Here is a 17,520-nt window from a genome sequence, read left to right as displayed (position 1 = left end):
ACATGAAAGCCCTATGCGAATCCAAGACAGCAAAGGGCAATGGTGAACATTTCAACGGGGATAGAGAGAGAGAGAGGCATCACCCCCTTTTTTCTACCTTATTTAATAATTATGAAATATTTAATTAATTATCTGATAATTAATTATGTAAAAATCATATAATTCATGGATTTATGCATATTTTAAAAGTTTTAAAAACCGGCAGTACGGTCCATATGTGTTAGAATTTTGGAATGGGTGCGGGATCCGAAGAACTTGGCCTCAGATTAGAGCTGAGCGGCCCTACCTCTACGTAGCCAAGTGGTCCAGTGGATGTGTACACGATTACAGCATCAACAAGGGCAAGGTCGTATTTATGAAAATATGTGGGCACTCCCTTTAGGACGAACGGGTGTGTTCCAATAAACATTTTAATTATGTATTTTTCAGAACAATTTCATGGGCTTTTGGTGATCATGACGACGTTAGCGTTTGATAGATGATAGACTTTATAAGAGAGAGAAAGGGAGAGAGAGAGACAAAGGTCAAAGCAAGGCAGTTGTGGCACGGTGCCAGGGTAATGATTTTTGTTGGAAGAGCAGGCTCAGAATTCAGATGCTCGTGATATATATTCATGTATTTTCAGAGAGAATTTTCTCATTTTCATTTTCTTGGTTTTACTAGGACGATATATTTCTTTTGCAGTGCAAGCAGGAGGTAAGAATCAGAAACCACCAGCAGCAGCCAGCAGGTATTTTCAGAAGCCCTTTAAGGAATTTGCAGACCCTCTCTCAGCCTCAGCTTCGTCTTTTCCTTTTCTCCTCTCCTCTCCTCTCTTCTCTTCTCTCCTCTTCTCTCTCAGCTATTTGCCTAGTTTTTCTTCTTTCTTTTGAAGGCCTGCGACCCGCATATATATTGCTACTTTTGAACCTAGACAGTCCCAACGTTTTTGAAAGTATATACCTCTCTTTTTAGAACCCATACCAAGCCCTCGATCAAGGATTTTCTTTTTATATATATCTGGAGGGTGCAAAGAGGTTGAAAAAGATGTTTTTTTTTTTCAGGTGAATCTAAGGAAAACCCAGTTGGTGGAAAGCTTGTTTAGAAGAGGAAACAAGGATTTTCGGTTCGGGTACCCATTTGGATTAAAAGGGTTTCTGAAAAAAGAGCGAGTTAAGGTCAATAGCATAAAATGAGCAGTTGTGGAAGAAATGGGGCTGTCAGGCAGTATATAAGATCAAAGGTGCCTCGTCTGAGATGGACTCCTGAGCTCCATCACTGTTTTGTTCATGCCATTGAGAGGCTTGGAGGCCATCACAGTAAGTCTCTCTCTCTCTCTCTCTCTCTCTCTGGGGTCCTGCGCGCGCTCATCATGTCCTTGTTATCATATATTGTAGAGGCAACACCTAAGCTTGTTCTTCAATTAATGGATGTCAAAGGACTAACCATCTCACATGTCAAGAGCCATCTCCAGGTTGTTTTGTCCTTCCTTTTGTCATCTGATTTTCATTTCCGTTTGTGCTGGTTGAAACTTCCATGGCTTCATATTTACACCGTACAAAAGATAATTTTCTTCTTTTGCTTTGTTTACATGGGTTTACTTTGTTCCAACAGATGTATAGAAGCATGAGGGGTGACCTGGGCAGACAAGGTATCTAAAACTCTCGTCCCTTCTTCTTTGGGCAGAAATATGTAGATCAATAACGGGCATATACACGTGTTCCTCAGATACCGTAGCTGCTCAACTCCTAAACAACTACATTTCTGTTATTATTTAAACTGAGGTCCTATTATATATACCGCTATTCTACGTAGACCATCCATTGTTTCTTTTGTTAGTACTCCTGAATCTTTTTTTGGTAGTTCTCAAATCTGTGTTTTGGAATAAGGACTTGCAGCAATATAAGACATCTTTTGGTAATGAGTGGAAATATCACTACATTTATTGTTTCCTTTCTTATTTAGTTGATGCTATAATGGATGATAACAGAAGAGAAAAATTATCCCATCAGATCTGCTGCTGTTGGCATTTCTGATGAAAGCCACAACCTCATTTACATCGATCTTTTGAAGTTCTCAGTAGTGTTTTCAAATCGAAGGCTTGTTAAATGCTAGGGACCTATTTTGCCTTTACTCTCACCTTTCTGTGTGATTCATGTGTTTATGTCGGGGTCTCTTTGTCGTTTGACAGATAGGAATTCTATGCAACAAAGAGAACAATTTTTCGAGGAGCATGATGATGGGTGCGTTGATGAAGTGAATGATATGGGTTTTCACCCATCTTCAAAATCCATTGAGAAAGAATCAGATTCTGACTTCAGCAACAGTCCTCTCCCTCCTAAAAGGTCAGCTACGCATTATATTAGAGCGTTAATCTTTTTTCAGACTTATTAAAAAAAAAACTTTTTTCAGACTTCTTTTCTCCCCTAAGCCTACATAGTTTCAGACTTTTTGAAATGTCAAGAAAAGTGACATTTTTACAAGAAAGAAACAAAAAGAATGGGGATTGCATGATCCGTGCTTTTACAACTGGCTTTTTCTCTGATCGAATATCTTGTTTTATTTTATTTTTCGATTTCTCCCCCTCAGAGCTAGAATGGAAACGTTGAGTTCAATCTCTGAAAGCCTGCAATGCAGCCAAAGAATAAGTGAGACAGCCCCGAATCCGTACAGTTTTGATGATTATCTGCGGGCCATGACTGAGCATAGGGGAATAAAGGAGGGTTATGTTGGTTCGAGATGGCAGGCCCAGCCTCAATCCACAGCCTTCTATCTGCCACAAGATCTTTACAACCGCAGCTCTCTCAAATATGCAGTAGAGAAGGAATCCGATTTCTTGGAGGTACGCCTCAACTCTCTCTCCTTCTCTGTCTGCTGTTTCCTTTTAGCAGCTTTTTCTTAAGGGGTTGAGTGTAACGCTGGTTGTTGGTTTCATCAAACAAGATGTATATTCGTATAATATGGCATTGCTCTATGATTCTGACAATGCTCTGGTGACCGGTGGAAGCATGGAATATCCATCCTTTTTAGGTCAACATGCGTCACTTGTATTGTCACATGCAGCGTTTTCTTGCTAGACAGTGGGAAGTGTGTTTAGTTAGTATTATCTCGCAATGCTTCCACGTTAAATGAGAAATCTCTGCTCTTTTCACATACTTGTGTTATTTGTGAGTGTACACAGCCTTTAACTACTTCAAATCCTTGAAGACAGAACTCGTGACCCAAAAAAAAAAAAAAAAAAAAAAAGAAGAAGAAAGAGAAGAAATGGAAAGGAAAAAGTCTTCACAAGTAGGATCAAGCAATGAAAGCGTCCTTTTTTTTGTCCTTTTCTCTCTTTCCTTTTTGATTTGTGAATGCTGATTAGGGAAACAATGACCAGCCATTTGCTTCGGCTTCTTTTCCTTTCCATGGACAGTTTTTGGCTTTTAAGGATCAATGCTGGAATTGAAGTATTTGAGAAGTTGGTTCATAGATGTTTGACGAGATTTTATTCTTATTGTTATTATTACTGTATCCCAATGGGCTGCTAAAACATTCCTTGGTCCTCTCTACTATTAATGGCCGGACACACCCTTATGGCTGGCCAACTTAAAATCCCAAATGGGCCTTTAACCTCATTGGCACAGAGAGTCCTTTAAGGACTTAACCTTTTATTTGTCTTTTAGGGCTATCCCTACTTGATCTTTGCTGACTTGTGCTAGCACCATTGAAACTTTCTGGTGTAGAAATGTATATTAATATCATGGCTTTAATAACACTAATAAGACTTATTGCATGCATTATAGATTTATATTTTGGCTAAAACCTGCAGCAAAGTAATATCCTCCACTAGAATGAATGCACTTTCAAATCCGTTTGGTAACCATAGATTTGTTCTCTTAACACTGGTTTTGTTTGACAGGTACCTGGTCTAGAGCGCCCGACGGAAAGAATGCCTAAACGGGAGAGTGAGGGAAGGGGAAATGTACTAGAGGTTGGTGGCTGCGAGTTGTCGTTATCACTCTCCTTGCCTCCTCCCTCCTCCCAGAGAAGTAACGCCTCTTCCATGAGCGAGATCAGCGAGGCAATTTCGTCATACCCTTGGTCTAACTATAAAGACTGCTCCAGCTCTTCTTCAGGAAAACATAGCATTAACTTAGATCTATCTATAGCTCTATGCGGTATCTAGTGGCTTTTTATTTTTTTTGGGTAATTTTTTAATTTTGTAAAATTTTATTTATGGATATGTGGTAGTTGTTGTTAATGTAAAAGTCATCCATTAGGCATGTTCCTATCATGCTCTTTTTCTTTTATTTTGGTTCAGTCTTTGATAGAATGGCTTAATGAACTCGAGTTTCTTAGATGTGACCCATATTTGGACTGTGACATGGGATGCTTCTGGTTGGGATTCTGGCATCCGAAATAGAGACAAAACTGTTCTTGTGAGGCTTCTTGAAGGTATGGACCCAGTGGTATTAGAGGATTTTGGACCTTTTTTGAATCAAGGCTAAAGTGAAAAAGGGGCTACGTCGAGAAAGACGTACGTAAGGCACCATTTGCTTGGCACTACGTAAGACCCTTATATATAGGAGAACCCTTCACAAACTATTAAAGCCAGAAATGGAAATTATTTGTCAAGCCACGACACTTCCGTCATTTCCATTACCAAGTCTAGAAAATCTTATTTCCTTAAAAATAATGCTATAATTAAAATATCTCATTAGGGGTATAAGATATTTTTGTACCTAATTGATCATAACAATCCTGCCCCATGGTAAAAATGACAATAAATAATACCTTTTTCATTGGTAATCATTGAAAGAATGGAAAATTGTTCTGGATTTACTTACACACAGTGTATGTATTGATCTATATATATTTAAGGAAAAAAATCTAATTGTAAGTATAATTGCATATTAATATATGTATCAATTTAATATGATTAGTTAAAAAGTAGATTTTATTAAAAATAGTATTAATTTAAATTTTAAATATGAAGGAATTAGTATTGGTATGCTGATTAGTATGTGATTTTGTTTATACAAAACAAAGCTCATATTCAAAACTATTACAATCGATATAGAAGACATAAGTTTGTTACAAGAGATAAAACCATGATCATAAAGGTTACAATATTCAAATGAACAGCAGCCGTTTGGAACTAGAACTCTGGAACACATCAAACAACTTTGAGACTTATCTTGATTGAGTTATTGTTAATTGAATCATCTTTACCCTAAACATTCCCCCACAAACTGACAGGAAGATCTGAGATGGACAGTTTGTCACAAAGAAAACAGAATTTATCAGCTGTATGATCTTTAGTAAAGATATTCGCAGGTTGAAGAGAAGTGGAGATGTGTTCCAAAATAATGTCTTGATTTGCTACTTTTTCCTACACATAGTGATAATCAAGTTCAATGTGTTTAAATTATGCATGAAAAATGAGATATGAGGCAAGTGCAAGAGCATTGATATTATCACACCAAACAACGGGAGGAGAATCAAGAAAAATTTGCAGCTCACATAAGAGCATGCGTAGCCAATACACCTCAGCTATAAGCAACCAATGCTAGACATTTGTATTCAGCCTCATTACTGGATTTGGAGAGTAATTTCTCTTTTTCTTCGAAACCCTTTGTTATCCTATTTCGCTCGCGTCGTACCAGATTTTCTAAGAATTTAATTGATTTTTTTATGATACTTTCTGATTTTTGATGGATAATTTCTAAGTTTCATTTTTCCCAGTTTAATTTCTGTGGAGTCCGGTTCATCCACAACCACGTGAGAACCTATGGGCAAGTCTAATACAATACGTGTTGATTGCAAAATCTTCTAGGGGACGGCCTACTATGTAAGCCGTTCGATCATTAAATACAAAGCTGCTACTCATTAATCTCATTGATCATCGCCATGTGCTCTTGAAAGCTTCAGACTATGTAAGGTGCATTGTTTCGATTATATATTCAAGTGGACTAGAGATTTCTCTCCAAATGAGGAATCTCCAATTGCGCTAGTATGGCTACGTTTGCCATTGGTTCCTTTGAATTTTTGTGTTTCCTCGTCTCTGAGACTGAAAGTCATTGCTCAACCTTTAGGCAGGTTTTTAAAAGTAGATCTAGCTACTTTGACCTAGGGGTGAAAACCGATCACCACGGTTTGGTTTCGGTCCAAAACTGAAACCTCGACACGATTTTCAAGAGAGAATCTCGATCGAAACCGATCGATAAAGAGTGGGAAAACCAGCTGGTGTAGTTTTGGCCGGTTGCTGTCGGTTCGCAACATTCAACAAAAAAATTCAACAAATTTCTTCAATTAGATCAAAAAATTTCAATCAGGAGATGATCGGGAGTCTGTGCGTGGCGTTATGAAAGGTGGAGGAGATGGTGTTATGAAGGCTTACATTAGAAGTGATATTCGTCGGTGAGAGTGGAGGAGATGGTGGCTGACAGTGGCGAGTGACATCGAAGAGGAGGAGTTGAGGAGGACGTGAGTTTGTGATGATGGTGAGAGAGCATAGAGGTGAGAGTCGAGAGAGAGTCTTTGTGCGTACATGGCCGCCTGGGTGAGTGACGGTGGAGAGGAGACTGGAGTCGAAGAAGAAAGAAAGGTGGGGTTGATTGAAGTAACCCTAACCAGAAAGATGCCATTTGGTATCAACATACCAAATGACGCCGTTTCCTTACTGTTTGTTTGAAATTGTAGGATCTAAACGCATCGTTTCACTTAAATAAGTGAAACGACGTCGTTTTAGGCCTATATATATGAAAAAAAAAAATAAAGAAAAGACGTCAGTCGGTTTAGCGGTTTTTCTATGGAGCGAACTGGACCGAACCGGCCGACGTTGGTTTGACTTAAATCCTACCGCTAGCTGATCGGTTTTTTGCCAGTTTAGGTCGGTTCCCAGCTCCGGCGGCCGGTCTGGTCGGTTCTCGGCCTGTTTCTTCGGTTCTTGTACATCCCTACTTTTACCCATGCCGTCCAAGCTATGCCCGCATATGTGTTGAAATGGATCTATCCACAACAAAGGAAGACTTCATTTGGATAGGTTCAACTCTTTATGATGGCCATTGGGAGCAAGTAATATTTGAAAGGTTCCCAAAATCTTGTGCACATTGTCATCTTCAAGGGCATTAAGAAATAGAATGTAAACAAAAGACTAATTTTTCTTTCAAACAAAGGAAGAACCCCTTAACAATATGTTGAAAATGAAGCAAATATTGAAGTTAAGGCATTAACTTTGATAGATGATCAAATAGAAAGGAAGAAAATGATTTAGTTGTTGATCCTACTGTTGATTTACAATACAAGCAGAAAGAGGAGAATCCTATTATGGTTGAAGTGATTCCCCCTACAAAGGAGTAGTCGATTGTTGAGCTTCGAACCTTTGATTCCAACGTTAGCAGTTACAGAAGATACATTGAAGAGTGTTAGTAACATTCAAGTGGAAGTAGAGACTTCTCAGTTTGAGGATTTAATTCCTATGAGGAACCCCTTTTAATCTCTAATGGATTCCCTACTGGATGAAAAAAATGTTGAAGTACAAGATTCTCTTCTGGATAAACACTGTGCAACCCTCGACCCTCAGTATTTCTTTGACGAGGAACAATGGTGCCCGGGATTTGAGCTAGTCGGTTTTATCCCTTTTCCTACAAATAAGGGGACTGCGCGGAGCACATGTGGATAATTAAAATTGCAACAAAATTGGTAAAGATGATTAGTTGAAGATGAATACAAGACAAGTGTAACAATACTTTTTAATAATAATAATATTCAAATATCACTATCACTTCGTCCCAAATATAATTACACACCATCATAAGATCATTGCTTACATCAAAATATAGTGACCCAGAAAGTACTTATAGCTAAACTACAATGAATATCTTAAATTACAGAATATAAAACTAAATAGAGGTAGGCATCCATGGTTACTCTTTAGGTTGGGTTGGTTTCTCTTCCTCAGTATAATTCTCTTAGGCTACATTTGCATCAAGGTCTATGGCTCCAAAGAACAAAACCGCAGGTGGGACAACCACAGTGAAATTTCTATAAAATCTCAGTAGGTTAAACCTATGATAGTACTAGAAATGAAGGACAATGAAAATGAATATGCACGTACTAATTCATGTAAATAAGATTAAGTTCACAGCATGGCGAGGAATCACCCTCTGAGCACAAATACATGTATTCCTAAGTAAGATAAAGAATCAACATCTAAGCATGTGATACCCCCATATGATAAGAATAAGGGTAGGTAGTGTATGAGATCTCACATTGCTTGGGAAGGAGAAGTTCTTGCTCTTTATAAAGTTCCAATGGGGCTCCAATTGTATATTGATTAGTCCTTTTAGAGTATAGACCATGTGGTATAGGCCTTCCATTAGGGCGTTTCAAAGCAAAACATATAAATTCTTAAGCATGATGAAGAATCACCCTATGAGCAAAACTCATATGTTCATAAGCATGGCAAGAAGTCATTATCTGAGCAAAACATATACATTCATAAATATTACCAAGTGTAGGGAATCACTTCACCCATTCAATACAAAGAATCTCTCTACTCGACTAATACATGAACATATTCACCAAAACCAACGGAGAATCACTCCACCCGTTCAATATTGGGAATCTCTCTACTTGGCCAATACCTGAACACCACTACCAAAACATCACTAAGGACACTAGACTTGATCAATGTGGGGACTCTCTCTACCGGTGATATCATGTGAAACCAATACAGAAATGCCCCACCCCGATCATCACGGGGAATCCCTCTACCTGTATGAAACTCGTGGCAATGCGCGGTTCAGGAATGGTATGGAGAATCCTCAACCCAATCCCATGAATACAGAGCACATTAAAAGCATATCACTTTGAATCACACCATACTTAAATCATTTCACTAAAGTGATAAATAAATATAGTGAGAAAATTACCCACTTTTATGAGAGAAGGAGACAATAAATGGAACATGCAAATCCTGAACATATTGATAAGTATTTACCATACTTTTCTAGTATGGTTAGAAAAGTATGGTTGTAGGAGTGAACCTACCTCGATAGTATTTTAAATACTAGTGGTCGTGTTGAAGTGACAATCCTTAGGTTGATGAAGACTTTGAACTCTTGGTACCCTTGAAGCCTTTGAAAATAAAGATGAAAAGTGTTGAAGTCCTTTACGATCTCTAAAGTGGGATGTGACTATTGTCCATTGCCTTTTATATGACAAAATCGTCAGTTATAGTTCCGATGGAACTTGACGTCTCCTCTGACCTCTGTCTATTTTGAATGAGAGACTGATGACTTGTAAAGTTTCGTATTGCAGATTTTACAAGATCACTCGAGTGGAGGGTTTTGGCCGCTCGAGCGAATTCAGGCAGATTCAAACGCTCGACTTCCGCTCGACAGTGAGCTTTAGCGGATTGCTGGAAAACAAAGATCGCTCGAGCGGAGACATTAGCCGCTTGAACGAAATTAGGAAGAGTCGAACGCTTGACGTGCGCTCGATAGGACGCTCGAGTGAAATCAGGCAGAGTCGAATGCTCGATGAGCGCTCGACACCCCGCTTGAGCGAACATCGTAATTTGACAGATTTAGAGTTTTTCGCCGTCACACCATATAAAATGAATTTTTCACTCTATGGCCGTGGTTGTTGACTGAAGAACACTTTTTGGGACAGAAAAATATAGCTAGAAGGATTCAATTCATCTGTTTTGGAGAGGAAATTCCATATATTGTACGTGCGTTGGAATCATACACGAGCATAGACGGGAGAAAAGCATTGAATCATTTCCTTGGAGTTTTTTTGAAGACGAGTTGCGACTGTGAGGAGTATTTTTCAGCGTTTATTTTCTTCCAATATTCTCAGAACAATTATGGTGAATTCGTTTATGTTGAATTCCATTTCGAGCATGAGCTAAATTTTATTTATTCTAGGAAAACGATGTAACCTATTTCTAAACTATGTTTAATTGTCTATGCTAATTTAAGGCAATTCTCTCTTTGTTTATCTGATTTATTCTAAGTTTATTACTTCTAATTAACTGGCCATTAATTAGATGATATTTAATCTTGTGATTTGCTATCGAAAGAGGGAATCATAGGATAGATCTTGAATATTTCAGCATAGGTAAATATAGAGATCGAAAGACTTGTATGAACCTATGTAGTAATTAAATCATTGATCTTATTGCTTTCTTGATTATTTAATTTGCATATTCTTGTGTGAATTGATAAACAAGAGTCATTTCCAATTGACTATCGAAAGAGGCTTTTGGATGAATTAGAGATTTGCTAATAGATGAAAAGAATTAAATTACATTAGCTAGATGAGAAAAGCATAGTGAAGAATTAGGTGAAGTCGATTTCCTAGAAATTTTCTTTCCCATAAATTTGATCTTTGAACGTCAGTTTTATTTCCTTTGCGTATTTCTCTTTGAGTTGATCTTAGTTTAATTTGCAACTACAAAAATCTTAGTGATTCCTCTAGATAAAATCGAGATTAGTATAATTTTGGTATTTGGCAAAAGTAAGGTACCATTCCCTGAGAACGATTTTTTCTTATCACTTTATTATAAAACTATGATATTGTGCACTTGCAGTTTTGCATCGATCAAGTTTTTGGCGCCGTTGCCGGGGATTGGTTTATTCTTATTCTTTTTGTCAATATCGATACAAAGTAGTCTTGGTTTTAATTTAGAATTTTATTTTAATTTGTTCTACAGGTGTGTTTTTGACGTTGGATGCGCCGTGCTAGATCTCGTGATATTATTCCTGTTGATCTGGAGATTGAAAGAACTCTTAGATCACTAAGAAGAAATAAGATACTAGCCATGGCTGAAGAAGAACGTGAGACACTACCACGCACCTTGAAGGACTATGTACGACCAGTTGTCAATGGAAATTATTCGAGCATAATGCGCCAGACAATTAATGCCAACAACTTTGAGCTCAAACCAGCTTTGATTAGCATGGTGCAGCAGGTTCAATTCAGCGGATCGCCACTGGATGATCCCAATATTCATTTGGCAATGTTCTTGGAGATTTGTGACACTGTGAAGATCAATGGTGTTACTGAAGACACCATTAGACTGAGATTGTTTCCTTTTTCTTTGAGGGACAAGGCTAGAGGTTGGCTACAATCTCTACAACCGAGAAGCATCATTAGTTGGCAGGACATGGTTGAGAGGTTTCTTGCTAAATTCTTTTCTACTGCAAAAACAACCCAACTCAGGAGTGGGATTGGTCAATTCAAGCAAAATGATTTTGAGTCACTCTATGAAGCGTGGGAAAGGTATAAAGACTTGGTTCGACGTTGTCCACAACATGGATTGCCAGATTGGTTGCAAGTTCAGATGTTCTATAATGGGTTAAATGGGCAAACTCGAACTATAGTTGATGCTGCTTCTGGTGGCACTTCGATGTCAAAGACAGCTGAGGGTGCTACTACCATTTTGGAAGAAATGGTCTCAAACAACTATCAATGGCCAACTGAGAGGACTTTGGCTAAGAAGGTTGTTGGAATTCATGACTTGGAGCCGATAGCAGCCCTTTCAGCTCAAGTAACTACTCTATCTCATCAGATTTCAGCCTTGACAACACAAAAGATACCACAAAGTACAGAATATGTTGCATCTACAAGTATGACAGTTCCAAGTAATGAAGCGAGTCAAGAACAAGTTCAATATGTCAACAATCGGAACTACAACTATCGTGGTAATCCTATGCCAAATTACTATCATCCAGGGCTTAGAAATCATGAGAATTTTTCATATGGAAATACAAAGAATGTGTTGCAACCTCATCCTTCTCCAGGATTTGATAGCCAACCAAGCGAGAAGAAGATGTCACTTGAGGATGCCATGGTTTCCTTTGTTCAGGAGACCAATGCAAGGTTTAAAAAGACTGATTCACGGTTGGACAACATTGAGACTCATTGTAGCAACATGGGAGCCACTATGAAGAATCTTGAAATGCAAATTGGGTAACTAGCCACGACCATCAATGCCCAACAAAGAGGAGCTTTTCCTAGCAACACTGTAGTGAATCCAAAGGAACAATGCAAGGCCATCACACTTAGGAGTGAAAAAGAAATTGAGAGGTCACCATTAAAGGAGAGCAAATCCACCCCTATCGCTGCGAACAATGGTCGAAGCAAGGATCAAGTAGAAGAAGAGGAGATTGTCAATGAAACCGACTTGCCTCCAGCAATTTCATTTCCTGACAATCCTCCTATTTTCGCTTCTCCACTTCCTTACCCTCAGCGTTTTCAAAAGCAAAAATTAGATAAGCAATTTTCTAAGTTTTTGGATATTTTTAAGAAAATTCACATAAATATTCCTTTTGCAGATGCCTTGGAACAAATGCCAAACTATGTCAAATTCCTGAAGGACATCATTTCCAAGAAGAGAAGATTGGAGGAGTTTGAAACAGTGAAACTTTCTGAAGAATGCAGTGCCATTCTTCAAAAGAAATTGCCTCAAAAATTAAAAGATCTGGGGAGTTTCACTTTGCCTTGCACTATTGGGAATTCATTTTTTGATAGGGTTTTATATGATCTTGGTGCTAGCATTAATCTTATGCCACTTTCTATATGCAGGAAATTAGGACTTGGAGAGATGAAGCATACAACAATTTCTTTGCAACTAGCGGATCGGTCCATCAAGTAGTCACGTGGAATCATAGAAGACGTATTGGTAAATGTGGATAAATTTATTTTTCCTGCTGATTTTGTGGTGTTAGACATGGAAGAAGATGAAGAAGTCCCTCTAATTCTTGGCCGACCATTCTTGGCCACGGGAAGAGCTTTGATTGATGCTCAAAAGGGTGAATTGACATTGAGAGTTAATAAAGAAGAAGTTATGTTCAACATCTACCAAGCCATGAAATTTTCAGAAGATCCAAGTACTTGTTTTCGGGTAGATGTCATTAAGAAATATATAGAAGAGGCATTTCAAGAAGATATGCCATCCGATCACCTAGAACGCTATATCACCACTTCATCTCATGCTTTTGATTTTAATAATTCTGCTGTTTGTGAATCTGACTTGCCTTTTGTTAGTGAAAAATTTCTCCACTATGTTTTTGCTTTGGGAGCATTGCAGCAGGTTACATTACTTAGTAATGAAGTGGGGAAGCTAGAGTCGGTGGTACCAAAGGCGGAATCTGAAAATGCTAAAGAAAGATGCAGAAAAATACAACTCTGGAGTTGAAGCAATTATTTGAGCATCTTCGCTATGCGCTCTTCGGGGATAGTGATACATTTTCAGTGATTGTTGTTACATCACTCACACCCGAAGAAGAGGAAAAGTTGCTGCGTGTATTGAGGGAGCATAGAACAGCCTTGAGATGGACTATTTCTGACATAAAAAGAATAAGTCCCTCCATTTGTATGCACAAAATTTTAATGGAGGAGTTTTACAAGCCAACGATCGAGCACCAAAGAAGATTAAATCCAGCAATGAAGAAAGTAGTGAGAGCTGAAATTTTGAAACTCCTTAATGCTGAAATTATTTATGCTATTTCAGACAGCTCATGGGTAAGCCCAGTGCAAGTTGTACCAAAGAAGGGTGGAATGACGGTGGTGAAAAATGACAATAATGAGTTTATTCCTACAAGAACGGTCACGGGATGGCGTGTATGCATGGATTACCGCAAGTTGAATAAAGCAACAAGGAATGATCATTTTCCACTTCCATTCATTGATCAAATGTTGGATCGATTGGCTGGGTACTCCTACTATTGTTTTTTGGATGGTTATTCGGGGTATAATCAGATTGCTATAGCTCCTGAAGATCAAGAGAAAACTACATTCACATGCCCCTATGGAATGTTTGCTTTTGGGAGGATGCCCTTTGGATTGTCCAACGCCCCTGCGACATTTCAATGTTGCATGATGGCTATCTTTTCTGAGATGGTGGAAGATATAATGGAAGTTTTCATGGATGATTTTTTAGTTTTTGGTACATTTTTTGATCATTGTTTGCTTAACTTAGCTCTTGTTTTGCAGAGATTTGAAGATAAAAATCTAGTCCTGAACTGGGAGAAGTGTCATTTCATGGTTCAAGAAGGGATCGTGCTTGGCCATAGAGTGTCATCTAAAGGAATTGAGGTGGATCGAGCCAAAATTGCAACCATAAAGAAACTACCACCTCCAAAGAATGTGAAGGGAATCAGAAGTTTTCTGAGACATGCGGGATTTTATAGAAGATTTATCAAGGATTTTTTTAAACTCTCTAAACCTTTATGTAATCTTCTTGAGAAAAATTCTGCATTTGACTTTGATATTGTTTGTTTGCAGGCCTTTAATGCACTCAAGGAGAAACTAATTTCAGCACCAATTGTGATTGTGCCTGATTGGAGTCAACCTTATAAAGTTATGTGCGATATAATTGACTTTGCAATTGGAGCAGTGTTAGGGCAAAGGCGAGACAAGCTGTTTAGAGCCATCTATTATGCAAGCCAGACATTGAATGAAACTCAATTGAATTATACGACAACTGAGAAGGAGATGCTTGCTGTGGTGTTTGCTTGTGACAAATTTCGGTCCTACCTCATTGGTACAAAGGTGATAGTGTTCACTGATCATGCAGCACTTCACTATTTGTTTGGCAAGAAGGATGCTAAGCCTTGGTTAATTCGTTGGATCCTACTTCTTCAAGAATTTGATTTGGAGATTCGAGACAAGAAAGGAAGTGAAAATTTAGTGGCTGACCATCTCTCTCGGTTAGATCAAGAGGAAGAAAAAACAGATTCAGTGGTCCAAGAGGCATTCCCTGATGAACAGTCGTTTGCCTGTGAGATCAAGCTTCCGTGGTATGCTGATATTGTTAACTACCTAGTTTGTAAAGTTTTACCACCTGATCTTACTTACCATCAACGTAAGAAGTTTTTGCATGATGTGAATTATTATCTTTGGGATGAGCCTTTGTTGTTCAAAAGATACCCTGATCAAATCATTAGAAGATGTGTGCCAGAAGAAGAGATGCAAGACATCCTCTATCATTGCCATTCATCATCATATGGAGGACACTTTGGAGCCACCCGTACAGCAGCTAAGGTACTTCAAAGTGGGTTCTTTTAGCCTTCTATTTTTCGTGATAATTACTCTTTGGTGAAAACTTGTGACCGGTGCCAACGTATGAGAAATATTTCAAGGCGTCATGAGTTACCACTGAAAGGTATCTTAGAAGTTGAGTTGTTCGATGTTTGGGGAATAGATTTTATGGGGCATTTTCCTCCTTCTTTTGGTTTTGCTTATATCTTATTAGTAGTTGACTATGTGTCAAAATGGGTGGAAGCAATTGCTACAACAACAAATAATGCAAAGGTAGTGCTCAAATTTTTGCACAAGAATATATTCACAAGATTTGGCACTCCACGAGCTATTATTAGTGATGAAGGGACTCACTTTTGCAACAAGTTGTTTGATAATCTTCTTTCTAAATATGGTGTCAAGCACAAGATAGCACTTGCTTACCATCCTCAAACTAATGGCCAAGCTGAAATTTCAAATAGAGAAATCAAGAACATCATTGAAAAGACGGTCAAAACCAATAGAAAGGATTGGGCGAAGAAGCTTGATGATGCTTTGTGGGCATACCGTACAGCCTTTAAAACACCTATCGGGATGTCTCCATACCGATTAGTATTTGGAAAGGCATGTCATCTTCCTGTGGAGTTGGAGCATAGAGCTTATTGGGCTGTAAAAAAGTTTAACTTTGATTTGAAGGCAGCAGGTGAAAAATGACTTCTTCAATTGAATGAGATGGAAGAGTTCCGGAATTATGCATATGAAAATGCAAAGATCTATAAAGAAAGGATGAAGAAGTGGCATGACAAACAGATTCTTAGGCGAGAGTTTGCTCCAGGACAACAAGTTTTACTCTTCAATTCACGACTCAAACTCTTCCCAGGAAAGTTGAAATCAAGATGGACAGGTCCTTATACAATTTATGAAGTTTTCTCTTTTGGAGCAATAGATTTGAAGGACAAGACAGGGAATATTTTCAGAGTTAATGGTCAGAGATTGAAGCACTACTATGGAGAACAAATGGAGAGGAACTATGCATTTATTCCTCTTGGAGATCCTAATTGAAGATGATTGAAAAGTCTGGCTGTAGACTTTAAAACAAGCACTTATGGGAGGCAACCCATAGATCTTTCTTTCATTCTTTCATTTATTTTATTATCTTTATTTATTTAGTTTTAATAAATTGGTTTTTGATGCAGGTTTATTTAGCATGAATAAAGAGCTGAAAAATTTTAAATCTTGGAAGATTCATCATACAACTAGGGAAGTTCCTTTTATTTCTTCAATCCTTTTTACTTTTGCATTACAATGAGGACATTGTTTAGTTTAAGTTTGGGGGTGTAAACTCCTATAGTCATTTGATCCTCTTGTTTTCTAAGTCTTGGGTTGTTGATGGGTTGTTTGATTCTCTTACCAAGCATGCATTGGAGTAAGATTGAATTCTCTATGACTCTGAAATTTGTGATTGAAGATGGTTTTGAGAAAAATTTTCAAAAATTTCTTTTATGTCAAGTGGAGTTTTGTGGGTACTTTGGTTTAAATCTTTGACCTTAAACATAATTGAGCACATAATCGTTTTTCTCTTATTCCATTTTGCTTATGAAGAGAAGAAGTTGAATTAATTGAAAGAGGGAAGTTCGATTTTGCTTTGCTCTAGAATCCGTTGATGGGTCCTTGAGGCGAAATTCTAGTTGAGACCAAATATTAGAGAAATGATCTAGGCATTTCTTTGGCATAACCAAAAAGCTTTCCCAGCCGTCCTAAATATCATGGGCCATCATTACATGGTGTGTTTCCATAGTCAACCCCCTTGAGCCTTCATAAGTCTTTATTTATTCTTTGAACTACATAAACCATGTCGGCTCTAAGCCTGAAAAATAATGAATCTACCTTTGATAGTTTGAGAAAATACTTTGGTGGAGAGTTACATTTAAAAGAGAAAATTGGTTTCATGATGAACCGTATTATGTTTGCTCTGTTTGATCAAAGAAGAAGAAGAAGAAAGATAGTAGAAGTGAAGAAAAACAAAAAAACAAAAAACAAAAACAGAAACAGAAACAAAAGAAAAAGAAGTCACTAAGCAGAGTATGTATCACCTCAGATTTTGTTAAAGGAATTGTTGATATTGCTTCAGTGATTACAGCAACAATAATGCCCCAAGTATGAGCATATTGCCAAGAAAGAGCTATGATTTGAATCATGTGGGTATCTCTTTTAGTGTTCTCTTCACTAAGTATTTTTCCAGTTTGTTTTGATTTTTCATATCCAGTTCTTTCTTAACCCTCACCCTGTGGCCTATCATTACAACCTTATTAAAGACCTTTTGATCTCTGATTTTGGTGTTGACTACATTAGTGGAGAGGATTTCTGAAAATTGGACTTATGGGGTTAAGTTTTAAAAGAATTCTTCTGATTTTGGTTGTTCTACTTTTATCTGAGTTTGCAGGTGGTTTGAGGTTAAATGACTATATCACACACACACTCAAGGTCTTAGCTTTAGGTTGAAGTAAACGCCTAATTCTTACTTGA

General features: G+C 37.9%; 1 protein-coding gene and 1 non-coding gene across 5 annotated transcripts; one reads left to right on the top strand and one right to left on the bottom strand.

The window, feature by feature from the left end:
• The first annotated feature begins 452 nt into the window (after nt 1–452).
• On the top strand, nt 453–4,271 carry LOC122309032 (myb family transcription factor MOF1-like). Of its 4 annotated transcripts, none has more exons than XM_043122375.1 (8): nt 453–556; nt 685–730; nt 1,044–1,298; nt 1,377–1,453; nt 1,594–1,630; nt 2,171–2,324; nt 2,569–2,821; nt 3,881–4,271. In XM_043122375.1, exons 3-8 carry the CDS (start codon nt 1,172–1,174, stop codon nt 4,145–4,147), a joined length of 915 nt encoding a protein of 304 aa, XP_042978309.1. In that variant the 5' UTR covers nt 453–556; nt 685–730; nt 1,044–1,171; the 3' UTR covers nt 4,148–4,271. The 4 variants fall into 4 exon arrangements, with proteins under 4 accessions (XP_042978309.1, XP_042978308.1, XP_042978307.1 ...); XM_043122374.1 differs by having other exon boundaries at nt 497–556; nt 664–730; XM_043122373.1 differs by lacking the exon at nt 453–556 and having other exon boundaries at nt 573–730.
• Nucleotides 4,272–11,185: 6,914 nt separating this feature from the next.
• Nucleotides 11,186–11,292, bottom strand: LOC122312080. Its single transcript, XR_006242994.1, has one exon. It is a non-coding gene; the product is annotated as a small nucleolar RNA R71 (small nucleolar RNA).
• Nucleotides 11,293–17,520: the final 6,228 nt, after the last annotated feature.

Source organism: Carya illinoinensis, chromosome 5, assembly GCF_018687715.1.
Source record: "Carya illinoinensis cultivar Pawnee chromosome 5, C.illinoinensisPawnee_v1, whole genome shotgun sequence".
NCBI lineage: Eukaryota > Viridiplantae > Streptophyta > Magnoliopsida > Fagales > Juglandaceae > Carya > Carya illinoinensis.
Note: the sequence above shows the minus strand (reverse complement) of the source record. Positions and strands in the feature narration are given on the sequence as shown.